The following is a 26,654-nucleotide window of genomic DNA, read 5'->3' as shown; positions in this document are numbered from 1 at the left end:
CGTCATGGGTAGATTTTGTTTGGCAGCAGAATTTCAAAAAGTGGGTTGCCTGTGGGTAGGAGCAGTGAGGTGGTTAATGTATGTCACGGTGCACACCTGGGCACCTGGACATGGAGGCTCGCTTCGCCTCTGGGCGCCCAGAGCCTCTACTTGGCTTCCCACCCAAGCTTCCACCAAGATTGTCAAAGCCATCACAATTATCGCCTGTTTGACCGGGACAACACCGAGGCGCCCAGAGGTGGGGCAGCCGTCTACAGCTGACTGATTAGTGAGGTGCAGAGCTGGGACATTCCAGAACTTTCCTCCGTCATGGCTGGCTCCCTGAAGTGATTGAGCCTGTGTTCCTCCTCTCCTGCCTTGGGGGAGCAGATGTTTGTTGTTGTTAACTTTATTTTTCTAGAGCAGTTTTAGGTTCACATCAAAATTGAGGGGAAGGCACAAAGCTTTCCATAGACCCTTACTCCCCACCATGCATAGCCGCTCCCATAACAGCATCCTCACCAAGCATGTGTTACATTTATTACAGTCGATGAACTACAAAGATGCATCATTATCTCCCAATGCCCACCGCTTACCTGGTATTGTATTGGTATTGTATATCCCATAGGTGTGGGCAAATGTATAATGGCATGTATCCACCATTACAGTCATGTACAAAATAGCTTCCATGCCCTAAAAACCTTCTGTGCTCCACCTGTTCATCTCTCCCACCCTCTAACCCCTAGCAACCGTTGCTCTTTCACGGTCTCCATAGGTTTGCCTTTTTCAGAATGTCATAGCTTGAATCACACAGTAGCCTTTTCAGATTGGCTTCTTTGCTTAGTAACGTGCATTTAAGGTTTCTCTAGTTTTTCATGGTTTCATTGCTCATTTCTTTGTAGCACTGAATAATATTCCACTGTCTGGAGGTAACGACCCTTATCTATCCATTCACCTACTGAAGGACATCTTGGTTGCTTCCTCCCAGTTATTGGCAGTTAGAAATGAAGCAGCTCTAACCATTCACGCGTGGGTTTTTGTGTGGAGTGTTTTCAGGAGCAGAATTTTAATGGCGATTCTAGATGCCCCGCCTCTGGATGGTGAGCAAGAGCTTGCATGGGCCTTAGGGGTGGTTCTGGTCCTTCAGCCCAGCGTCCTTGGAGAAAGATCACCAGGCCTGTGGTCTGTGTGTGAACACCCAGCCTGAAAGAATTCCCTGGTTCCAAGGAAGCCGACAGCCCCCAGGCAAGATCTAAGCCAAGAACCATCAGGGATTTCCCACTTCTTATTTGAAAGGCCCTGGTGATGGTTGCCAGCACTTGCTTCCCAAGAACCATTGTGTTTATTTGTCTAAGCTTATACCCCGCCTGCCTCCAAGAGGACTGCGGCTGGCTTCTCGGAGCTGAGCTACCCTGTGGAATGAGGCGATTAAGATCTCACGGAGCAGCCCTCTGGGTCCCCAGAGATGGGCGTATACCCTGGGCTTTGTTTGTCGGCTCAGAGCTCTCTGTGAGGAAGGCAGGAGGGAAACACAGTTTGTGTGGTGTTTGTTTTCTGACCAGGAAAAGAAACTAGTTTATCTTTTAGGATAGATGCCTTCCTGTCCCTGCCTTTCTCTCTTTCTCTCCCTCTCTCTCTCTCTCTCTCTCTCTCTCTCTCTCTCTCTCTCTCTCTCTCTCTCTCTCTCTCTCTCTCTCTCCTATGAATGCGGTTCCTTTGCTCTGAGGGGCTTGTTAACTTGGTCCCATTATGTCAGCACCGGGGTCTCATTTCAGGCCAGGGGTAATTTACCCTGGGGAGTATCACCTATATTTCCCCAGTGTTAGCTCTGTGTGGTGGTTAAATTATACTCCACTTTCCCGTGAAGTTACTGGGCCATACCAAAACCCAACTTCCTTTGCTCTACCTCCTCTTATTTATTTTACTTGAACTTATCTTTTCACTTTCTATGTATTTTTTTTATTTATCCTGTTTTCTGTTTGTCTCCCTCACTACAAAGGAAATTCCATGAGAAGCAGGGATGTTGTTCATTCATGGCACACAGTAGGTCTTCAGTGCTGCATGTGCTGACATTAGTCACCATGTGCTAGACACTATACTGAGTGAACTATAGGCATCCTCTCATTCCGTATTAGAGTGACCCATCAATTGGGTTCTATTACCATCCCCATTTCACCAATAAGGAAACTGAGGTTCCAGAAACCTAATTTCCTGTCTAGCCTGGGGCCCATAGCCTGTAAGAAGCAGAGCTGGGGTATGAATTCAGGGTTTCTGACTCCCAAGCCTTTACCATGACACTTTGAAAAATATGTAAAATGCCATAAAGATATTCTGCACTCAGTCTTGCTTTTCAACAAATTTATATTCATAGCAATAGCATCTTTTTACATGCTTGTACATGTATATACAGACATACTGTATTTTCCATTTACAGGCTGTGCTTGTGGGCAGGGATGGGTTTCACACACCCTGGCATACCCATAGCCTGGCACATGTGAGCTCTGTCTATCTGATGATGCAGGCGTGCAAGGTGCCAAAAATCACTGCATAATTCTGCGAGCACCCGCCATGGTCTGTGTCTGTAGATCTGTGACCATTGATCCTGAGGAATGTCATCTTTTCAAAGAAAACTTTGTTGAATTGAATAAAACACCTACAGAAATGCACACATCCTAAGTATATGCTCGGTGAATTTGCACAAATTGAATATGTCCTTGTAACCTTTTCCCAGATTAAGACCCCAAGAACCTCCTTTGTCCCCTACCAGCCACCACTTCACCTGGGTTGTAGATTCGGTCTCTGGCCCCAGTCAGGGTACAATATGTCTCTCTCACATCAATGTTTTCCTCCTCTTGTCCCCTCGCCCCTTCTCTCTAAAAATTCAATGGGAAAGAAATATCCTCGGATGAGAATTAACGACAACAAAATTATTAAATAAATAAATGGACCCATGAGTATACAGTCCTTTGTCAGTGAAACTCATCATATTGTTATGTAGACTTGTAGTTTGTTCACTCTCCCTGTTATGCAGTTTCCCATTGGGTGATCACACCATAGTTTATGCATTTTACTGTCAATGGGCAGTGTGGAGGCTGCTGTGAATGTTGGGACATGGTGACTAAGGGTACGCTTTCCTGTTGGGGACGTCTAGAGCGGAGATGGTGGGCTGGAGAGGGCAGGGGTACAGTCAGCTTCAGCAGGTGCTGCCTGGGTCCCTTTCCTGAGTGCTGCACCAGGCCACGCACCCACTAGCAATGTAGGAGCGCTCAGCTTTCTCCACATCTGCGCCTCACTGGATACTGCTATTTTTTCTCCAGTGTTTTTTTATTGTGGTAAAATACACCAGCATAGAATTTACCATTTTCATAATTTTTATAAACAGGTCAGTGGCATTAAGTACTACACATTAGGGTGCAAACCATCACCAGCCAGCCATCTCCAGAACCCTTTTCATCTTCCAAAATGAAACTGTCCCCATTAAATAATAACCCCCCCCCCCCCACTTCCTTCCAGCCCCTGGCACTCACCATTCTACTTTGTCTTCATGAATCTGACTACTCTAATTACCTCATATAAGTGGAATCATACAGTATTTGCCTTTTTTTATTTCAGTTAGCATGATGTTGTCATGGTTCACTCATTTTGTAGCATGTATTAGACTGTCCTTCCCCCCGCCCCCCTTTTTTTTTTAAATATATTTTTTTAATTGATATTTTACAGAGAGGAAGGGAGAGGGATAGAGAGTTAGAAACATCGATGAGAGAGAGTCATCGATCAGTTGCCTCTTGCACACCCCCTACTGGGGATATGCCCGCAACCAAGGTACATGCCCTTGACCGGAATCGAACCCGGGTCCCTTCAGTCCCCAAGCTGACGCTCTATCCATTGAGCTAAACCGGTTTCGGCTGTCCTTCCCTTTTAATGACTGAATAATACTCCACTGTCTGTATGTGCCATATTTTGTGTATTCATTCACCCATCGATGGATACTTTAGCTATTATGAATAATGTTGCTATGAACACAGATGCATAGATATCTGCACAAGTCACTACTTTCCATTCCTTTGGGATATATACCGAGAAATGGAATTGCTGGATCATATGGCACTTCTGTGTTTAATTTATTGAGGCACCTCCATCGGTTTTCCATAACAGTTGCAACATTTGTATTCTGACCAGCAGTGCACAAGGGTTCCAAATTCTTCATTCCTTGTTATTTTGTGACCTTTGTTTTTGTTCTGATTGTGGCCACCCTAATGTGTGTAAGGTGTCGATTTAATATATACATTTATATTTTAATTAATACGTTTAAATGTTTTTAGGCCATTCTGGTAATGATTACATGGTGGTTTTAATTTGACTTCAGGAGAATGCAGTTTTAGTGAGTTTGGATATCTTCCCTAGATATTAACTATTTTGTCTAGGTTGTTGGTGAGGCTGGATCCCCATTGGTGTCTCTTCTAATCATTGTGGTGCTGATAGTACACAGTAGGCGCTCAATACATGCTTGTTGAGTTGAATTAAGTTACTGGTGGGAGTGACATCCGTGTACAGGGGTTCTAGAGGAGAAAGAACATCCTTGGGTTGTGGAAACTTAAGATATATGCCTGCCTCAACAGAGGCTGGCACTGACTGTAGCCCAGACCTTCAGGAACACTGGCATTTCTCTGCAAGAAGAAAATTTACCTTCCCAAGTTCTTGTCCCGTATCAGATCAGAACCCCCAATTCTGTGTCTCATAGAAGAGATGGCAGTAGTTGAAAACAGGCTCAAGGCACAAACTGCTGCTATCTGTGACCTCCACGTGGCCCCTGGAGCCTTGAACTGACCACATCCCCTCGTAAGTGGCTTGTGAAAGGCCAGCCTTGACGCTCTGACCATATATGGCCACATCCATTTGGTGTAATTAGTGCAGGGCGGCACCTTCTGGAAATAATGAATCAACCGGGAGAGGAGGGCTCAACAGTGCCGGACCTGTGTCTGGGCTGGGCCAGGCCTGTGCCGCAGGGTTCATGCTCCCGGCCCTGCCTGTCTGTGGCCACTTCGGTCTTGCAGCGTGTTCAGGCCAGCAGCCAGCCACGCACTTATACTGTGTACTGACTTTGTTTTTAATTAAGGATTTTTTCTTCGTCTACTTGTTCATTGTGCTGACAGACACAGACTCTGGGCGGCCTCAGCACATTCCCGAGTGGGCTCTGGGTTGGCCGGACCAATGCCAGAGGCTGGTTGTGGGACTGGAAAACCTGGTAACACCTTGCACTCTGCATTCCCTGGAGCTCTCCTTCCCCTTTCTGCGTTCTTCCTTCTTCCTCCCTTTTCCACAGCCAAGTGCTTGCTCAGTGGTTTTCGTTGGTATCAGCACTGTTGTTACCATTACTGCAGGGTTAGCAGTAAGAATGAGAGTCGGACAATCAGGATTCCAGCCTGGGCTCCACTGCTACTTTGTAAGTGACTGTGCTTCTTGGTGTCTCATCAATTCATCTGTAAAATGGGCAGAGCAGTGGGGCACACCTTAGCATGCTCTAATGAAGAGAAGCTGAGGCTTATTTAGGCTTCATGCAAATAGTCCTCCTCCCTTCCTCCTTTCCTCCCTCAGTCTATCTTTGAGAGTGGAGTGAACTCCAGGCACCAAATGAATCTCTTCAATGAAAAATATTAGTGAAGCCCTAACCGGTTTGGCTCAGTGGATAGAGCATCGGCCTGTGGACTCAAGGGTCCCAGATTCAATTCCAGTCAAGGGCATGTATTGTACAATAGTACCTTGGTTGTAGTCACATACATACCCAGTAGGGAGTGTGCAGGAGGAAGCTCATTGTTGTTTCTCTCTCATCAAAGTTTCTAACTCTCTATCCCTCTCCCTTCTTCTCTGTAAAATATCAGTAAAATATACATATATATTTTAAAATATATATAAATGAAAAGACAATTGCCACGTGTGACAGCTTATGTGATGATAGATAGGCATTTGCCTGGGGCTTCTGTGATCCCATGAGGTGCTGGATCCTACTTGGGTCTGCGGGGAGAAGTGGTTGGTGAAGGCTGGATGGACACTGAGGGACCGTTGCAGAGAGCATCCTTGGAGCACAGGGCCTGGTGAGTGATTAGTCCAAAGCTCTTGTTTACTCACCACCAGGATACTCAGCCACCCTGAGGTCTAGTTCCCGCCTCAGGAAGCATTACAGCTGGGCTTCCGATCTCAGAGAGTTCTGGGATCCAGTCTCCTGTCTGCCACACCTAGCTGGGTGACCCTGGGGAGTTACCACGCCTCTCTGAACCTGTTTCCTTATAAGTGTTGGACTAAAACAATGTTTCATTCTTTTCCTCCCTCCCTCCTGGTATTTCCTAGACATATAGCAAATTTATCCATTCACCTACCCATCCATTGAAACTTCTTTTGAATGCTCTATGCTAATAACTCCTTAGAAAGAAAACAAGGAAACAGTCCACTTATTTTTTCTCAACCATCTGTTCATCCATTCATCCATCACATATTTATATTCCTCTTGAATGGTTTAAATCAGCAGTTTGAAAGCTATGGCCCCCAGGCCATACCCAGCCTGCTGAAGATTAAAAAAAAAAAAAAGACAGGTACTCTGGACATGGGCTGAGGTGATAGTTTAAATCACACAGTCTGTTTCAGGAGTTCGTGGCACACAGGCAGCTGACAACAGTGCCTGAGAAGGTACAGGGTTAAGGTGTACCTTGACCTGTGAACCCCCAGAGGCAGGTGCCCTTCTTTGTAGGCTGTCATAGGTCAGCACTTTCCCCCCAGCTGAATTATACCATTGACTAGCATGTTTTTAAAGACCTGAAAATGTGCCATTAGATCCCTGCTGGTGTCCTTACGTCTGGAACACCTAATGGATGCAGGCCCGCATGACATGGGCATGTGATCTTAGAGTTAAATTAGTACTGATACTAACAAAAATATAGTTGCTGTTCCCAGCCTTTAACTCGGAGCTCTAATCTTGAGCAAACACGCCCTTTCCTTTTGTAGAAGCGTCTGTGCTGAGCATGGCAAGGAGGCTGAACACAAAGGGGAACAGAGATGTCCCCTTCTGTCATATTAGCCAGGAAAAAGGTTTCTGTTTTGCCATCATCTTTTCTCTGAGTCCAGTTTTGAGAATGGTGCTGCCTCTCTTGTGGGTCTCAAACGTCCCCTGGGTGAAAAATGCACCCACCTTTTGAGAAAATTGAGCTCTCCCGCTGGCCTGATTGCTTCCCCCAAACTCAGAAATCCTTGCTCTCCTAAAGGCCTAGGTATCTGAGAAAGAGTGGGTCCTAAAAAAGGAGCTCATTTTTATATAAAAGTTCCTTGGAATTTCTTACAAATGTGTGTCTCTTGGGCTTAAATGTAAGCAATTTCACCCCGTGGCCCAGGAAAATCCTACTCCTGGGTACTTAACCAAAAGAGTGCTTGGTCCTCCCTCTCCAAAAATAAGTACAGAAATGTTCACAGCAGCTTTATACACAATGGCCCCAAACTGGAAGCAACCAAAGGCCCATAAACAACAGTGGTAGAAAGGAAGGAATACTGCTCTAAAATTAAAAGAAGAGTGGCTACCGACATATGCACCTCACAGATGCTATGCCAAACAAGAGCCAGACACAAAGGTATGGCTGCTGTGTGCTTCCACTTGTAAAGAGGTCAGGACCCGACCCATAGTGGTGGATGTCCAAACAGCAGGCACCTCCAGGCAGCACAGGCTGGGGAGGGGCACAGGGAGCCTTCGTGGTGTTGGAGACGGTCCACTCTTGACCTGGGTAGTGGTTACACAGATCTGTGCATATGCAAAGATTAAATTCAGCTGAATGCTTAAGACATCTGCATGTTATGTACCATATGTTTATATAGTATATCTCAATTAAAAAAAAAAAAAAAGATAGGAAAGGAGAGAGAATCCAAGAATTTGAGAAGGTTGGGCAGTTGAGGGCTTTGCCCAGGTGTGAGGCCTTCCTGGAGAGTCTTTGCACTCCAGTCTCATCTAGCAACACCCTGTTCTCACACCAGGGTCCTACACAGTGTGCTTTCCCTTCCCTGCCCTGGGAATGCCTGGCACTCCCCTGTCCTCTGAAAACCCAGGTCAAAGGTTGCTTCTGGGAGGCCTTTCTCCAAGTACCAGAGTGTTCTCCTCTCCTTTCCCTCCTTGCCCTTTGTACCCACACCTCAGTGTTACATCATGCTGTCCTTTCATTTAAAAGTTTCTGTTCCCTCCCTCCTCACCCCTCCCCACCAGGCCCACACTGGCCCCTGAGACCCTGGTCATCTTGGGGTTCGCAGGCCAGTATCTTACAGAACAGGTGGGGAACAGGGTCCAGTGGATAGTGAGCTGGCTTCTGCATCAATGGCATGGTCTTCCTGCTGACCAGCTGTAGATGGACTCACTGTTTAACTGCCCCAAGCCTCCCTTTCTTCCTCGACTAGCTCAGGGCTTCCTGGCTCCTTATGAGGAAGCAGTGAGAGCGTGCCTGTGCACTGCTTACCCGGGGGCCTGGCACGTGGGATTTGCCTGATCCGTGTGGGCTGCTGGGGTCCTTAGAAATATTTGCTGACTCAGTGGGTGGAGTGTACTGTCTGTGTCATGGCTCTTAGAGCCCCAGTCAGCTGTTCCGATGGTGGAAGTGCCTGGAGGCACAGACGCCCAGCGCCGCACACTGGGGACCCAGAGTTTCATCCTCCCATGCCCGCGATGGTGACTGGGGCTGGAAGGGTCTGCATGTGGAAACTTCAGCCCTTCGCTCTATTATTAAACCTCTTGAGCCATTTGGCCATAAAAGGGGGCAGCTGCCATGGCTGGACTCATGATTAATGAGCCAGAACTTGCCTCCTGACCATCCCAGAACAGCCTGGGACTGTTGGCAGGGCTTGGTTGGTTGAGATGGGACAAGAGGAGGTGGGCAAGCCAGAGTGTGGCCCCAAGCTCCTGGAATGCTTGACCTTTCTTGTCATGGGTCACTTAGTACTGGGTAGTCAACTCCTGGGATGACTCCAAACCAGTGCAGTCCTCTCTGACCTGACTTTTCGGAGTAATCTGTGGGGTGATGGAGGAACGTTGAGAGTGTGTGAAAGCCCCTTCCTTCTTGTGGCTTTTTCAAAATAATCACATGCGTATAATGAGCTCCTACTTAGCACCTGGCTTCGTGCTGGGATTTGAACTCTTACATCGGGTTCCTACCTGCAGGCAGCCCCCTCCTGGCCTTCTTCCAGGCCACCCACTCTCTTGGGGTGACCGCAGGAGAGCAGTTACTTATTATCAAGTTCTTACCAGGTGCTGAGCCTTACATATTTAAGTACTCTCCACAAACACGCTTAAGATAGGTACACTGATACCTTTTTTATTGCATCTAATTCACATACTGTAAAATTCCCCACATGGAAACAGTGGTTGCATTTCACATTCCTACCAGCAGTGTATAGGATTCCCTTGGTTTTTTAATGATGATTTAATTTTTTAAATATATATTTTTATTGATTTCAGAGAGGAAAGGAGAGGGAGACAGAAATATCAATGATGAAAGAGAATCATCTATTGGGCACTGGGCTCGAAACCCAGGCATGCGCCCTGACCGGAATCGAACCATGACCTCCTGGTTCATAGGTTGATGCTCAACCACTGAGCATCACTGGCTGGGCTCCAGTTTCTTTTTAAAAACATTTATTTGATTTTAGAGAAAGCAGAAGGGAGAGGGAGAAAGAGAAAACAAAACCAAACCATCTATTGGCTGCCTCCTGCAACCTGGGCATGTGCCCTGACTGGGAATCAAACAGGTGACCTTTCGGTGCATGGGTCAGTGCTCAGCCAACTGAGTCACACTAGCCAGGGTGAGGATTCCGGTCTTTTTCAACACTTGGTAATGTCTTTTTAAAAGCAACGCCCACCCTAGTGAGTGTGAATATGATCTCACTTTTACACGGGAGAAAATGGGCTCAGAGGCCAAGTGATTCCTAAGGCCACACAGCCAGCAAGTGGTGGAGCTGGATTTGACTCTAGAACTTCTGACGGTTTTAACATCTTTTTATTGAAGCCTGACGTACACACTGGAAAGTGCACACTTGATGCATTGTAACAGCGAGAACACGCTGTGTCACTACCCTCGGAATCAAGACCTAGGACAGCAGCAGGCCTCCAGAAGCTCCTGCTGCCTCTCTTAGCACTGTCCCGCCCGCCCAGGGGTCACCAGCGTGGTCAGCAGTTTTGCTGGAGGATGGTGTGATGACAGTGGTTGAAAGTCAGGTGCAGACCCCTGACTTTCAACCCCTTTGGGCTGTTATAGACAGAGCCAGGACATGGCATCTGAGGGTCTGCCTTTACTTTCTAGTCTGACCTGAAAAGCTCTGTGTGCAGTTGGTCAAGGTGCTGCCAGCTCAGAGCCTCCATTTCTGGTCTGTTGAGGGTTGATAGCAATACCTGCCTCCGGATGGGCTGTGGGTGATGGGGGGGGGGGGGCGCGAGTGGAGGTAGGACTGGCCATGCAGAGGCAGGGGGTGGGCGAAGGGAGCCAGCAGGTGCTCCAGTGGGCCTCCATCCAGGCCCCTTCCAGGTGCCCATGCTCTGAGGACACAGCCTCTGTCCTCTAACCTCTTATCTTCCTGGGTCATCTGTCTCCTCCTCTACCCGTCAGCCCCTGGACTATACAGACATGTCCCTCCCCTTCCCTGTCTTGTCCCCAGGCCCTGGCATTGGCTGCACATGGAGAGGTTCCTCTTGTTGAGTGGCTGCATGAATTCAGTCCTGAGGGACTGTTGCATTAGCCACATGGCAAGTGCTCTGTAGCTGCCTGTGGGTTGCTGTCACTTATTATGCTATGAAGAACTTAGAGTAATCACCGCACCCCAAGATAAGCTCAAACAAAACATAAAACACAAGAAGCATGTATTTTTATCATAAGAGATTTTTCTTGCTCAAAACCCAAGTTATTTTTACTTGACACATAATTCTCACAAGGGTGGCACTCTGGTGTCACAGGCCACAACAGGGAGCAGTGACCTTCTGAGGGGAAGGTGCGTTGGCAGCATAGGGAGCAGTCACTCATGAGTGGAGACGCAGCATAGAACAGTCTCCCCGCCAGAGACCCGTAAGTGCAGCAGTGAGCAGCTCTCCATCCTGGCCGCGCCAGGAGCATTGCTGGGCTGCACCTCTCACCAGTGGGAGGGTGGGAGGTGGCAATGACAACCAGGGCTCTGGGCAACCAGAGAAGGTGAACCTATGCTCAGTGTCTTTGGCTTACGGAAACAAGGGGAAGAGAAGTGTGAAAGGCATCTGAGGAGGTTTGCTCTGGGACTGGGCCCAGACTGGCCCATTTCACAGCAGATGGAATTTACCTGCTACCTTGCTTTTGCTATATGACTTTCTTTTGAGGGATTAAAGAGAACACTCAAAATAGTTTGACAGGCCTTTCCCAAATGAGCATGTGTGGGTTCTGCCTTGAGGCCGGATGGAGTTGTATGTGGTCTGGGGTCACCTGTGGCTGAGTGGCAGTGGATAGGCAGATTCTGAGGACCCCCCATCCCCACACTGTGCCAGGTCTGGCTCTGTCCTCTCTGTCCTCTATTGCCTACAATGCACTTGTGGGGTGCATGCGCACAGGTACACACGTTGGAGTTTGGCAGAACGTGGGAAGGGAGATCTCAGGCTCAGGATTGTCAGATTGAGCCCCAGATCTATCTCTAAAAAGTAGGGCCTGTGACACGTCAGCACCTCTCCGTGGTGCCCTGTCTTCTTCTCTAACATGTGAATAAACAGGGGTAAATACAGTGCCCGCAGCGCGTTGTACAGGTAAAGGAGGTAATACTACAAGTCCCTCAGCCTCAGCGTGGTGTTGGCCACATGGTGTCGGAGGGACTTTCTGAAGGGTGTTTGAAGAGCCCTGTCCTTCCTTGTCATTGAAAAAGTATGCAGCAGGTGTTCTCAATCACCAAAGGGTAGAAACAACCCATGTGTCCATCAACTGATGGATGGGTAAGTAATACATGGCATGATGGCCACTCAGCGGAACATTATCAGCCCTGAAAAGAAACGATGTACGGATATGTGTGGCCATGCGGATGAATCTGAAAACACTGAATGAAAGGTGTCAGATAGAAAGGACCACGTTATGATTGATTCCATAGAGAGGAAATCTCCGGAACAGGCAAGTCCATAGTGACAGACAGCGGACTGTGGCCACCAGGGACTGGTGATGGGGCAGGGGTCACAGGGATAGGTCCCTTCATAGATATGGGTTTCCTTTCGTGGTGATGAAAGTGTCTGAGAACTAAATTGGGGCAAGGTTGACAGCATTGTGAAGGCACTAAATGCCTCTGAATTTTTAAAGGGTTAATGTTTAATTTTATGTCACGTGATTTTTATTTCAGTTTTTTAAAAAGCAGCCGGGGGAGGTGAGGGCTGAAACCCACTCCCCCGGTACGAGCCACACCCTTGTACCATCACCGAGGTCATGGCATCGTCATTGTTATTCCTGTCATTGCTGCTGTTGACTGTCCAAGGGGGGGCTGGCAGGGGCTCCCTGCCCTCTGACCTGACAGACATTTCTCATTTGAGGCCGGGGTTCACGTGTGGGGCCTCGTGTGTGGGGCCAGGAGCACATCTTTCCTCATGCATATGAGGCCGGGCCTCGTGGAGCCAGTCTGTGCAGTGTGGGTCCCCCTGCGTGATGGCTCAGGTGACTTCCACTTGTGAAGAGAGGAGACGTGTCCATAGTAAGGCACACTCAGCAGGCTGCCGGGGTGGCAACCCTCCCGTGATACAGCCCACTGGTCTCAGCCAGGTCCCCAGCTGACCAGGGTTTCCCAGCCTCCCGCCCCAGAGCGAGTGCTTGGAGGGGGTTTCCAGACCAGCTTTTCCTTTTGGGGTCCAGAGTCTCTCCTCCCTGGGAAGCGTGCCAGCATCTTGTTTGCATGTGCCTTGAGTCAGCCTGCAGCCTCAGCTTGGGGGCCTCTGACGTCATGATTCATATTCACTTTTAGAGAAATCCCCATGGAAACCAGCAGGCGGGTTTGGACAGGAAGAGCTGGCTCCCCAGAAAGGCAGGGGAAGTGAAGACTGGGGGAGGGGACAGTTTCAGGGGCCTTTGGTGACCCCACTCCATGTCCATCTGACTCATGGGAAGTCCAAGAAGGTTGGAATGTCAACTCTGAAGGCTTTGTGCGGTTGTTGGGGGACCTGATGAAGCCCCTCTAGGTCCTGCTTTCTGTAGCCCAGACCCAGTGATTGAGGGGATCCCAGGGAAGAAGCTCATCTCAGAAACAAAAGCAGAGAGAGGGTATTCTCTTCCTGCTCTGACAGATATCAAGACCCCAAAAATGCCCCTCATCAGATCCTGAGAGCAAAAGGACAAAGGCACCCCGACCTGTTCCTGGCTCCTGTGGGAGAGCAGTGTCCCCGGAGCCAGGACCCTGACTTGCGGAGTTCTGCCACTCCAGCTCCCTGGCGCTGCGGTCACCTTGCAGGCACTCAGCTACCAGGTGGTCACACTGAACTCAGCCTGTCAAGTAGCGCTAGCAGGGCCCACTCAAGCTGGGGCCCAGGATGAAGCCCCCAGTCCTCGCCAGGGCTCCCAGTTCTCGTTAATATCTCTTTAATGAGAGCAATTTGGCAATGATCTGAAATATGCTCTTACCCTTTGTCCCATTAATTCCATTTCTGGGAATCTGGCCTTAAAAAAAAAAAATCCTAAATATAGGGAGAAAAACATGTTTCATAAGGATGTTCACTGTGGAGTTGTTTAGAGCAGCAGAAAATGAAACCACCGCACTTCCCATAGGGGAGGATGGGGAGTGGTGATAAATGGTGGCCGGATATTTTATAGTCATTAAGGTGACGTTCTGGAGATTATTCAGAACATGGAATGTGCAAAATTATATATCCTGCATGACTAGGACTCTGTAAAAAAATATTACATATGAAAAATAACCGGGAAGGTAATATACCCAAGTGCTAATGAGTGGTTTTATATGAAAGATTTCATTCTATTAATCATCTTACAAGTTATCTTGAATATTCACTCATTGCCTTTCTTAGTTGTGATTTACATTCAGGGAAATGTACCATTTTAGTGCGCAGATCTATGAGTTTTGACAAACATATACAGTTAAGTAACCACCACCACAATTGAGATCTAGAATATTCCAGTCACCCCAAACATCCCCTCATGCCCCTCTGTAAAGTCTCCTCCACTGTCTCAGCCACTGGCCACTGCAGGTTTGATTTCCATCCCTGCAGTTTTGCTAATTCTGAGATATCCTTTAACGGAACCCCAGTACCTCTTGCATTGTTTTTACATGTAGAAATAACTTTTAATCTTCTTATTTGCCTCAAAGTACCTCTTAGAACTGCATTTCCCAGCTTCCCCAAGAGAAATGATTTTTTTTTTTTTTTTGAGTCTAACTCAGCCTTCACTCCGCACAGGAATCCGGTCCACTGCGGCTCTGACCGCCGGGTTCAGATTACCAGGGGATTACCAGTTACCTGTAAAGTCCTCCCAAGAGTGTGAAAGTACCTCCGATGAAGGGTGTCATTGGTCAGCAGCAGCTCGTGCCTCCACCAGAGAGCCACGTGTGGGGGCTTTGGATCCCGATCTGTCCCATTGCCCTGGCCGACCTCTTGGGCTCTGTCTAGGCTCTGTCGATGTTGATGATGATGATAATAGTGACAACAGAGGTAGTGATAGCAGTTAAGTTTTCTTGCTAAACATTTTATTTTAGAATAGTTTAAAATATTTTAAAAGGTTACAAAGACAGTACAGAGTTCCCATATCCTATTTTGATTCTTGGTGCAGCACTGTTGCTCCTCAATAGTTTATTTATTATACTTGGGAATTTTGTTGGCTTGTTGTCTCTTTGCCCCACTGGGCTCCTGTCTCGTTCGCTGCTGTATTCCTAGCACCCCATTTGGGGCCTGAAACATCATAGGTGCTCAATATCTGTCAGACGAACGAATGAATGGATGAGTGAACAAATGAATGAGCAAGTCAATTGACCAATCATTCTTACTTCCAGAGCCTGGTGACTGATAATCGGAGATATGAGGCAGCTTGAGCCTTCAGCCTTCTCCTTCATTACCACCACCATAGCTCAACTTTGTCAGACAGAAATTGAGATTTAAAAACCTCATGGAGGTCCTTAATCCTCCTAATAAAATTAATTTGTTAGGTCACACATTTTAAATTGCATCTGACCCTTTGTTGCAGTATGGCTTAGTAGGCAGGGTGCCAATTCCAAGTCAGCAGCTTAGTTCAAAGCTGGCCATGCCCCTCCCCAGCTGGGTGGCCTTTGGCAAATCATATGTCTGCCTCAGCCTCAGCTTTCTCATCTGTGCAATGGGGATGCCCTGCACCTGCTCCAGGGACTACTGTGAGGATTAAAGGAGACAGCACTTGCCCTGTGCCCAGGGGTGCTTGGTGCATGTCAGCGTTTGGGAGCTGTTATTTTCAGCTGTGCTATCCTCACCTCTGACTGTGCTGAAGTCTGGCTTCTGAGGGGCCAGAGGAACAAGAATATCGCAAGGACCCAGTGCTAGTTCACCCACCTGACCCTGGTGCCTTCTCTCTGTGATAGAGAACTCACTCAGAGAGCAGTGAGTGACTGTGATTTTCTCTTGTCCCACCCTCATGCCAGGACTGATGATGCTCTTTATCATTTTTTCTATAAACACAAGTTGTTGCGTGCTTGCCATGTGCCAGGCCCTGGGGAGTGAGAGCAGGCACCAAGACAGACTCGGGCCTGAACTGCAGCCTGGCAGTTCAGACAATATCAGACAATACAGACAATAACAGTCCACAGTAGTTAACCCGGGCGGTGAGCATGGAGGGCTCAGGCCAGGGTGTGATCGGGTCGGCAGGCTCTCCCCAGAAGCCTGTTGAGCTGAGACTTGGCGAGTAGAAGAGGAGAGTGACAGGGTGGGCGCGGGCTTTCTGGGATAATGAGCGGGTGAGAGTGTGGTGCTGGCAGCAGGCCAATGTGGGAGCCGGGAAAGGGAGAGAAGACGCAGAGTGGGTTTGGAGGAGGAAGTGAGACCAGACCTGCGGGCTTGTCAGTGGAGGATGGGAACATCGATTTCGTGGTCGGACCACTGGGAGCCGCAGAAGGATGCTGAGCAGGAGAGTAGGGGGATTGATTTTCCCACGTGACACGTGGCCCTGGGTACTGAGTGGAGAAGGCATATCTGTGGGAAAAGAGGAGGCAGGGAGACCAGTGGTGGGCTGTGCCTGCTCTCTGGGTAGGAGAGGGTGGTGGCTCCGCTGTGCTGTGCCCTGCTGTGCCAAGAGGAACAATGCACAGGCCTTGCCCCCAACGTGCCCCCAGTCTGGTTCCAACTACACCCAGACAAACACACGAGCAGTTTCCCCAATGGCTCCTGCCCTCCAGCTGGACGCTGCCAGTGAGGAAAGACGGAGTTCCTTTGTCCCTAGAGGTTCCAGGTGTCTGAACCAGCTAGGTTTGCTTGTTGCCACAGTGGGGATGTTTTCCAGAACCTTCTTCTGAGGCGCAGACGTTGTGCCTGATCTTGTAACCAATGCATGTCTTTCTCTTTTTTGTTTTTGCTGCAGCCAACTGGGTACATGGAAAACTCCGTCTCCTACAGCGCTATTGAAGACGTTCAGCTGCTGTCCTGGGAGAATGCCCCGAAGTACTGTTTACAGCTCACAATTCCTGGGGGAACTGTCTTACTGCAGGTAGGAGAAATAAACATGAACAAGCACTTTCCTCTCCCAGCCCCACTCACTCGCCCTTCTCTTTTCCCTTGGAAGGAGATGGCCAACTATCAGAAGAGAAGGTTGTTTAAGGCATTTTTTTTTCCCTCCAAATAAAGAAAATTATAAACCAGGGCTTACTGGGGGATGAAAGAGGGAATGCACGCAGTTTGAGCTCCAGCTACCTGCTTGCCCCAGTCTAGAAGCTTTATGCATTGTACTTTCATTTCTCTTAATAAACCTGAAAAATAGGTTTGCTGATCTCCATTTTACAGATGAGGAAACTGAGGCACACAGGCAGTTGTTAGGCCTTAAAAGGCTATCAGAAGCAAGTGAGCAGCAGATGTCACCTTTTGTTCTACTTTGACTGAGGTGGTTTCTTGTTTCTTGTTGATCTAAGTATTTTGAGACTCATAGAAGTATAAGCTGTGCCCTTGGAAAAGTGAGCATTCTGTGTGTGTTGGTCAGGACTGTTGGTTGGAAATGATGCAAACAGTATTCAAATTATCTGAGGAAAAAGAGAAGTTGATGATGCTATAACTGTTTTAAAGTAACTGGGATGTCTAAGAGAGGGCTTCAGGCATAGCTGCATCCAGGAGTTAAATAGTATCATTAATACTCCATGTCTCTGTCCCTCTCCTGGCACTGCCTCATTCTGTTGGCTTCATTGTCAGGCAGTGTCTCTCCATGGAGGGAAAGGTGGAATTTTGGCAGTCTCAAGTTACATTCTCGGAGCTTGTCATCCTTAAAAATGTGCAAGCCCATTTCCCTCCAGCATCTTTCTGGTATAGCCCCATGCTCCCCAGGGAATGCCATGCCTGGATTACACACCCACCCTTGACCACAGGCAGCTGTGTACTCTGAAAGCCCTACTGAAACTCGTGGACTGGGAGGTGAGTTACCAAAAAGGAACTTATGGCAAAAAAAAAGATAACATGGCTGCTGCTGTACATGCATGTGACATACATGTGATGTGTTCTATATAATTTCAAAGAGAGCTATACCCAGTTTTCAAGTCAGCCGCCCCTCATTTATAAAGAGGGCACTCTCTCTTCTTTGGGAGAACAGTCTGCCTCGGCCTTTCTTTTAGGGGCCTTTTCTTTCCAACTCTGTCCCTCCAATGAGACCAGCTCTGAGCCTAAAGAGATGCTCCCTAAAACCCGATTCATGAGTGACCACTAGGTTGTGAAGCAGTAGTGGAGCCAAAAGGCACCATGCAGTTAGGCCCCTGAGGAATGCTGAACTCAACAGATGAGTGAACAGTTGGACATCCTTAGAAAAATTCTGTCCTTTACTATTATCTCTTTGCGGACACCAAAGCCATGCTTGCCTTTCTGCAGAGTCTAGGAAAGGGGGTCAGTTCCAGCCCCCTTGGCTGGGAGGAGCAGCGGTGGCAGAGGAGGGAGGCCACAGCAGGTTCCGTGGAGAGCTGGGAGGAGATGGGTGCTGGGAATCCCGTTTGAATCAGAGCGCTGAGCTGGCCGGCCCCCGTGCGAGGGGAGGGAGAGGAAGGCCAGTAAGCCTCTTGGCCCCATCCTTGAAGAACTCTGAGGCCCTCTGGGGAGATCGATCCATAAACAAATGGCTGTAGATATAACTGCTAAAATAGAGGCACTTCCCGGAGGGCTAGGATCCCAGAGTAGGGAGTGACTCAGCCTTGGGTTCCAGAGAAAACTTCCTGGATGGTGACATTAGAGCTGGCCACTGAGGGATGAGTAGGACTGTGCCAGGGTGGGGGGCACATGTGCTGGGCAGAGGGAATTCAGCAAAGAATGAATTTAGGGCAAGGGGGTACTAGCTGCCTTGTAAGAGAGGGGAAGAGTAGGGTTCAGAGCCCTATGTATGTGTCTACAGCTGTTTGGTCACAGCCAGATCATATAAGTCTTACTAACTGAATGAAGAAGCTGTGGCTATAATCTGGGGACAATAGGGAGCCATTGAAAGCCCCTAAGGAGTAAGGGGCCAATAGAGGGATCAGTCCTGTTGCATGGCAGAGGGGGCTGATATGTGAGTGTAAGAGGGAGGCTGGAGAGGGGAAAACCTATAAATAGTCTAGCTAGAGAAAGGAGGCCCTGACCCAGTGCCCTGGTGTAGTGGTCTCTGTGTCAGTAGGAGCAACAGGGGCATCATTGCTTCTGGAGCTGGAAGGGGCAACATACCCCCCTCTCCCAAGGAAGTACCCTGAGTGTCACTTGCCCTGGGCATAGAAGGGCAGTGAGGTCTGGAGGGGTGTGGGTCACTGTGCAATGCCTGGAATATCCCTTTAACTGAGGTCGTGGCTGCAGGCCGGCTGTAATGACTTGCCTGGCTGAGGCTGCACCCGGCAGTGGCCTCATGCAGAGCTCTCCCACTGTGCTGACAGACGGGCGGGCCTGTGGCTGCTCACTGCCCCTGCTCACTGCCCCCTGCTGTGGTGGACAGTACAGTCCGTGCAGCCCAGTGGCCAGAGGCTAGAGCAGGAGAGCAGAGGGAGGAGGAGGAGGCGGCCAGCAGCTCCTGGGATCCAGAGCTGGACTCGGCTAGGACGGGGAAGCAGACACAGCCTCCACCCCGCCACCCAGGGGAGCCCAGGTGGGTGCACCTCGCCGTTGCCTGCCTTGGTCTCTCTCGCTGTCATTTCCATGCTACCTTGCTTCCTTTTTATTGCCACCCTCCTGCCTTCTCTCCCGAGATTCATGGGTGGTGTGTGGCCGTCATGTTATATAAACGGGTTCTGAGTCATCTTGAAGATAGGCTTCAGGTGGAGGAGTCCAAATGGTTATGGGGAGGCTGGGAGCCTGGGAGGCCCTGGAGCCCCAGGGTGGTGGGCCCAAGGTACAGGCCAAGCCCTCCTCACCTGCGTTGTGGCTATCAGTGGGTCCATTTAAATGACAGGGCCCAGAGCCATGGTGTGACAGAGCAGTCTTCCCTGCTTCAGGTGGAAGGGATGCCAGAAGCAGCCAGGGGTGCTCAGGGCAAGGCTGGCCTGGAGAGCCTCATGGGGGTGCTCGGGTCATCAGAGGATGACAATGCCTTGAGCAGCGCTGTCCCTTCAGATGCCACTCACCACACAGGAGCCTCTGCATTTAAACTTAATTAAATCAAGTTAAGAATGCAGCTCCTTGATCCACTAGATACATTGTGAATGCTCAATAACCACATGGAGTCAGTGGCCACTGTATTGGACAGGGCAGATCAGGAACGTTGCCATCGCCACCCACAGTTTTGGTGGCAGGCTGGCTCGAAGACTTTTCCTTTGGGCTCATGCTCCATGCTCCGGGTCGCTCCTGGGGAGACTAGCCTCAGCATGCAGGCGGGTCTGCAAGGTCACAGCACCCCTGTAACCCCGAGGGTCCCTCCTGCTACATGTGGTACAACAGCTCTGCATAGCGGCGATGTCAGGGGCTCACAGGGTCCCTACCCTCGCCTACCTGGCTTTTATCCCCCTTTCCTTCCCCCCTCCCCCCCCACCTCTGCTCCCCTTTATCAGGCTCTTCATATCCATGCGTGCCCGTTTTTCCTGTCTGTCTCTCTGATGCTTTTCTCCATGTCTCCCTCGGACCTCGGGGAGCTGACCTATCTGAGTTCAGGGAAGGTTAAGAGACGCTCTTGGGCAAATGCGCCTCCTCCCCAGCTTGGAGATGCCACGCCGTCTGCCAGCAGGCTGAGTCCCACACAAAGGCGCCAGCCTCCCAGCCTGGGTCCAGTCGGTGTGCTCCTGGATGCTCTGATTTTCAGCGTGAGCTCCCTAATGTCATGTCATTAGGATCCCCGGTGCAGAAGGCACCTGTTTATCTTCTCTCCTGGTGCCCTTTCTGCTGCTTTCCGCTGTGAGGAGGAGCTGCTTAAGCACATAACCGGTGCTGTGACAGTGCCCGTGGGGTGCGCCCCCCCTCGGGGCGGGGTGGTGGTGGCTGGCATTAGAGCTGTGCGGGGCAGACCATCTTTGGGGATTTCTGCCTCGCAGTTGGGTTTCCGTGAGAAGTGGCCAGGGCCCAGTGCTCTGAAAGCAAGGTTGCGGGCCGCCAAGACCAAAGAGAACCTTCTTCCCCGAGAGCGTCTGCTTCCTTCCCGAAGGGCTTCCGACACCCACTCCTCGCCCAGACTTTCCGGAAAGTCCCTAGGAGGCCGGGCAACTGTTTACCCCAAACACTGGCAGCAGGGGCAGGGGCAGGGGCAGGGGCAGGGCGGTTCCCTCCTTACTGGAAGCTGGAGAGAAAGACCTTTCCGGCCTGGCGATCACGTGCTGTTTTTTCCCTAAGAAGTTGGGCCGGGGAAGGAGGACTTGGCAACAGCTACCCCGTGCACCCTTGGCTGTTTTTCTCACCTCTTGAGACAATACAACAATGAGAGGGAACTTGGCAACTTTCGAAGAGGAAATTAAGCAGAATTTGCCTGGAACGGGGCCCTTTCAGTATTCGAAAGATTTATCACTAGGAGCAGTTGGCACTGGTCTGCGCAGGCCTGCCTCTCCTAGAACCTCTTTCCCATGCTTAAGTCGGTCTCCCCTGAGTGACCCTCAGGACTCTGAGTGGAGACTTGGGTCCCGGAGGTCTGGGTCGTCCCAGCCCACCCGCCCACACTGCAGTGTTGGGACTCTGTGCAGAAACACACCTCTCCTCCAGGCCAGGCACAGCCCCGTCCTCTCTCCCTGTCTTGGCAGACCCTCCGAGATACCGGCACAGCCCTTCTGGATGTCCCCCAGCAGCTTCTGTCTCTTTAAAACCAGACAGCCCGAAGGAAGAAGCAGTTCACAGCCCACCCTTGTTGCAACCTCTGACTCCTTCGGAGAAAGAGGAAGTAGCGTGAGGATGCAGTGGCTGCACCCCTTGCTACGTCTGGAGGAAAGTTATGTGCCCACCCTCTTGTTTGCCAGGCGGGGCCTCCTGTTGATTGGAACAGGTGCCAAATCCTTCTTCCTCCCTCGTCATCAGCGTAATGGATTCAGATTTCCTAGCCCAGTTCCTGGAGCCCAATGGAGCTGAGGTGCGGCACTCTCTCTCATGTTGGGGTGAACAGTAGAGAGAGTGGGCTATCGGGTCAGACAGACCTGAGTCCCAGCCCAGCTCTATGTGCTCTACCTGTGTAACCTTGGGCAGCAGGAATCACCTCTCTGGGCATCTAAATTGTCTGAACTGGACCCTGGATGTCATGAGGATTATCAATACTACATGGGAAATACTTAGCACTGTACCTGATGCACAGTAGGTGTGCAGAGAAAGGGCTGCCATGATTATTTCTAGAGCCTTAGTCAAATTTGGCTTGGGATATCAAGAATGAATAGTTTGTTTGAAATTATATTACATGTGACATTTTTTAAATAAGCAGAATAGGTATAACGATGATTTATCCATTCATTCATCCATCCACCCACCCATCCATTTATTTATCCATCCAGTCATCCACCCACCCATGTATCTATCTAACCATTCTTTCATTTAACAAAGATTTCTCTGGGTTTTGTGAATAAATCAGACATGGTCCTTGACCTCACAGAACCCACAGTCTGGAGAGGAAGAAGAACGAAACAAGCAACCTCAAGATAGTGTGATATGTTAGATGAGGTGCTTTCACCCGATGGGTCAAGGATGGGGAGGGTCAAGTCACCATGAAGACAGGTATTCTGGAGAATGGCATTTCAGGTGGGACCTGAAGTGTAAATAATTCAGTAGGCAGTGAGGGAGGGGTGAAGGCGGAGTGTTGGTGGGATGTACACTCTGTGTGAAAGCCATACAACAAAACAAAACAAGCCAGGTTATGCTACAGGGACAAGCAGCCCCAAATTCTAAGTGGCTTAAGACGGCAAAGAATTATTTCTCACTCATGCTGCCTGTCCACGGTGGGTCAGCTGAGAGCTTGACTGGTAGAGCACACACCATCTGGCTATCAGGTGACCAAGCGAGACCTGCTGAATGAATGACTGATGAGTGGACTGTGAGCTCCCAAATTCCTAGCACTGATTAGCAGTACCAGGTACCATCAGGGTTGGTTGCACACTAACAGTGTAACAAACGAGCACAGTGCAGGCAGTTGCAGGTGCTAGATGGTGGGGCCAGTGGCACAGAAGAGGGAGGGACGAGGGTCCCTTTCCTTCTCCTTCTTCTCCATCTTCCTCTCCAATTCTCTCTTTTTGTCTTCACTTGGTCATTTAGTCCAGCCAGTGACACCTTCTGGGCATTGCCCTGGCCTTCTGTGGACCCTCAGAAGCAATGGAATGACCCACATCAACACTAAACTAATTTGATCATACCTCCCAGGTTCATTTCCTGCTGCTGCTGTGACAGATGACCTCAAATTTAGTAGATAAAAGCAACACAAATTTATTGTTCGCAGTTCTGGAGGCCAGAAGTTTAACATGTGTCCCAGTGGGCTAACATCAAGGTGTTGTCAGGGCTGGTTCTTCTGGAAGCTCTAGAGGAGAATCCGTTCCTTTGCCGTTTCCAGCTTCTAGCAGCCACCCACATCCCTTGGTTCGTGGCCACATCACTCCAGCCTCTCCTTCCATCTGTGACTATCTGACCTTTTGCCTCCCTCTCATAAGGACCCTCATGGCTCACTCAGATAATCCAGAATGTCCTCCCCATCTCAAGATTAACTAAATCACATTCGCAAAGCTCCTTGGCCCCCTAAGATGTCATATTCATAGGGGATTAGGATGCAGACAGTCTTTGGAGGATTCTTTATTTGGCCTTCCTCACCTTCTCTGCTCCCTTCTCTGGCCACTGTTAAAAAGCAGAGAAATGACTGGACCGGGAGCATGCTAGAGCCACTCGTACCATCTGATACCGGCTCCTGAGAGCCCATCGTGTGCCTCTTTCCAGTTCTGGTCTGGGACAGAATCAGCCACGGTGGCATCACTCACAGCATGGAAGTCGGCAGAAGCTGTGATCACTGTAGTGTGTTGTGTTTTTTATCCCGGGGAGCCTGTTGTTACACATTTATCAGCACATCACTGGCCACAGCTGTCACTGATACTGATCGCTGCTCTCTGTAGTGTGTTTGCACAGGCTGGGCACTGCACTAAGTAAGTGTTTTACAAAGATTTTCTCATGCGCGGGATCTTGGCGCCTCTGTCCCCGAGCATGGGATGTATTCTATCATCCTAATGAACAAGAGTTGTCATGAGAGCACAGAGCTAGGTCAGCACTGACAGGAGGTGACCCAGCACGGATCTTTCGGGATACTGCTGTTCCTTGCAGCAGACTCTGCTTTCACCATCAGCCTTTGTCACAGCCTCTATGTCATCAGGGGACTTGCTCCAGTCACACCAATAGACCATTGTAGATCCCAGACTTGACCCAGTCTCTGTTGGAGACTCAGTTACTGCAGAAGTCCCTGCATCACACAAGTGAGCCCCAGTCTGCTTCCCATGCAGGGCAGATTCAGCTCACCTTACCTCCAGGTGCGGTATGAATGAGTCTCTGAGCCTGATTCCCCATTGCTTGAATAAATAAACTGGTTCATTTACTCAAGCCCAGAGATTTCCCCAAATTCTGCCCTGACAGAGAGCTGATGTTTCCATGGTGATTAGGGTGAGGAGGTGGGGAGACCTGGAACTCCTTGACAGAGACCCAAAGTTGTACATGCTGTACGGGCAAAAGGTGGACTTTTAGAGGGAGGCCCTGACCTTTGCGAGAGTCCCTTAACCATCAGGGTCAGGGTCACTTGGTGCAGAGCTGTGGGGTCTTGTGGGATTGGATGCTGCCTTTCTGCCTTTGGGGGTGTCAGTGGAGAACTTGGGCTGCCATAGTACCGTGATCCACAGCATGAATCCAACCACCGGCCTACTAGTCCTGGCCCCACACTGGCTGCCTGTGAGCCTCAGTCTCCTCATCTGTACCATAGGAATGAGCTACTGACAGTACCAGTTTCTCAGGATAGACTTGCAAGGACTGAATAAGCTAGTCCACACATAAGGCTTAGTCTGGGTCTGGAGTGCGTTAACTATGCCACAAATGCTGCTTTCACCATCAGCAAACCTGCTAGAACTGGGTTGGAGAGCAGCAACAATACATCCTAGAGTTCACAGGGCCATCTTCAGGCAGCATTTAATTTGAGAAGAGTCTGTGATGGTGATGATAATAACAACAGTGGCTGCATTTCTGTTTGACCACCTGCTGTGTGCCCAGCATGCTTCTAGATGCTTTATAAGAATTGGTCCCAGTCTTCCTGACATTTCTGTGGGTCTGTGGGTCTTTACAGATGAGAAAATTGAGGCTGAGCTGCCTAGGGTCTCTGGACTAGAGTGGTGTGGATAAAAGAAGGTTTTGCTTTCCACACAGAGATTTCTAACTCAGGTCTGCCCGAGTTCAAAGCTGGCTGGCTGCTTTCTCCTGTGACTTTCTACAGTTGGCAGGAGGTACAGTGGTTCAGCCCACAGGCTTGGAAGACAGGCTGCTTGGGTTTGAATGTATAATATTTAGCTGATGTAAGATCTTAGGGTCTCAGTTTTCCCTCTGTGAAATGGGCATGTGTCACTCACCTTGCAGAACTGTTGAGCAGGCTGAGGATGAAATATGTGGATAATAATCTCCAGGTGCCTGAGCAGTGCTTGATACAAAGGAGGTACCCAGACAGCTCCCACCATCATCATCCCACCACCATGGTGCTTTCCCCTTCATCTGGGCCCCTCCCGTGATCCTAAATAAGTCAGGATACACGTGCAGTTAAAGCTCTCCCGGCCACCAGTGTCTGAGGTCACTCCTACCCAGTAAAATAGCATACAATGGCAGTGAGGTCTTATTTCAGAAAAGTCACCCGCTTATCACTTCTATTGTGGTTTTGTACCCAAAGGGTTCAGCTTGGTTGTTAGGACCACAGGGCAGACCATGTTGGACAGACAGGCTGGGCTTGTGTGCTGGCCTGAAAAACGCTCTGAAATGCTACAAGTGTGTGACCGGACCTTGCTGTCCTGTTCTTATCGTTGCAGGCTGCCAACAGCTACCTGCGGGACCAGTGGTTCCATTCTCTGCAGTGGAAGGTAAGTCCTGGCACAGCTGCTCATTTGGGGCGGCCGCCTCTATTCTGGGCATGGCTCAATGTTGGTCTGTACCCAGAGGCATGAAGGCGGAGATCTCTGCTCTCCTCCGCCCCTCTGCCTTCTGATGCCTTTCCCCCTGCAGCACAGGAGTACCAGCCCTGCCCCATGGGCCCTGGGCTTTGCTCATTGCCTTACAAAGGGATGTTCTCAGAACAGGGCCGGGGAAGGCAGGACTTCCGGCCTCAAGATTCTGTCTTGAAAGGAACTTCCAAAAGTGGCACCAAAGTGAAATTTATCAGAGGTTCAAAAGCCCAATTGCGTTTCCATAAGGAATTCTTCACTTCCGTTGCCTGGTTCTTTGGCCTGATTTCCCAGTTCAGTCTCTGCATAGAGTAGCCCAGAACCTTCCAGCACATAAGTGAAATTCCTCCTCTCCTGGTCATTTTCAAGACCCAGGGACCTGAACGGCCAAAGAAGGTCCTCCCAAAGCTCTGGGGAGTCCATGCCCTGCCGCCCTGCCGTTCTGCATTGGCTCAGGCAGCTTCCCCTCGTGCCCTGCCTCCCTGGCCCTCCCGTCTTCTGATCTTTCAGTTTAGAACAAGCTGTGATGGCCACAAGGGCGGAGGCAGCAGGGAATGGCTGGAATGGCCGGTGCATGCCCTGAGCTTCAGTTGTACTGTAAGCTGGAGAGCCACAGGGTGAGTGGCTGGCCTGGTGCAGGGTTGAAGGCCATATGCCATCTTGGAATGACCAAGGGAACGAACACTCAGAATTCCTCTCGTGCTTCTGAGGGGCTGTCGTCACAGCGAGGCTGAGGACGGAAATACAACCCCGGAAAATTACATTCCTGGTCCCAAAGAGGGCCCCTCCTCTCGGTTCCCCGGACAGCTGCAGGTCCTCTCGCTTGGTTGCCTATAGGGCAGCCTCAGAGGCTGAGCATATCTCCACGTTGGGGCTGCTTAGGGAAAGGACTGGCATTTTATTGAGCACCAACTGTGTGCTAGGAACTCGCAGCTAAGCCCATC

The 26,654-nt window shown here is 49.8% G+C and overlaps 1 protein-coding gene across 6 annotated transcripts in view; it reads left to right on the top strand.

Annotated features, from left to right (window-relative positions):
- The window catches only part of LOC118720734 (c-Maf inducing protein), a 225,235-nt gene that overhangs the window by 128,008 nt on the left and 70,573 nt on the right, over positions 1-26,654 (top strand). For 4 of the 6 annotated variants that reach the window (XM_036441001.2, XM_045582658.1, XM_045582659.1 and 1 more), the window contains exons 2-3: positions 16,527-16,652; positions 25,579-25,629. In XM_036441001.2, coding sequence (XP_036296894.1) covers positions 16,527-16,652; positions 25,579-25,629 — 177 coding nt within the window. Of the gene's footprint in view, positions 1-14,599; positions 14,639-16,526; positions 16,653-25,578; positions 25,630-26,654 lie in introns of those variants that run through there. The other 2 variants (XM_036441002.1, XM_045582657.1) reach the window with 2 other exon arrangements.

This window comes from Pipistrellus kuhlii, unplaced genomic scaffold (assembly GCF_014108245.1).
Source record: "Pipistrellus kuhlii isolate mPipKuh1 unplaced genomic scaffold, mPipKuh1.p scaffold_m20_p_17, whole genome shotgun sequence".
Classification (NCBI taxonomy): Eukaryota; Metazoa; Chordata; class Mammalia; order Chiroptera; family Vespertilionidae; genus Pipistrellus; species Pipistrellus kuhlii.
The sequence above is the reverse complement of the archived record's forward strand: the minus strand, read 5'-3'. Positions and strand labels throughout refer to the sequence as shown.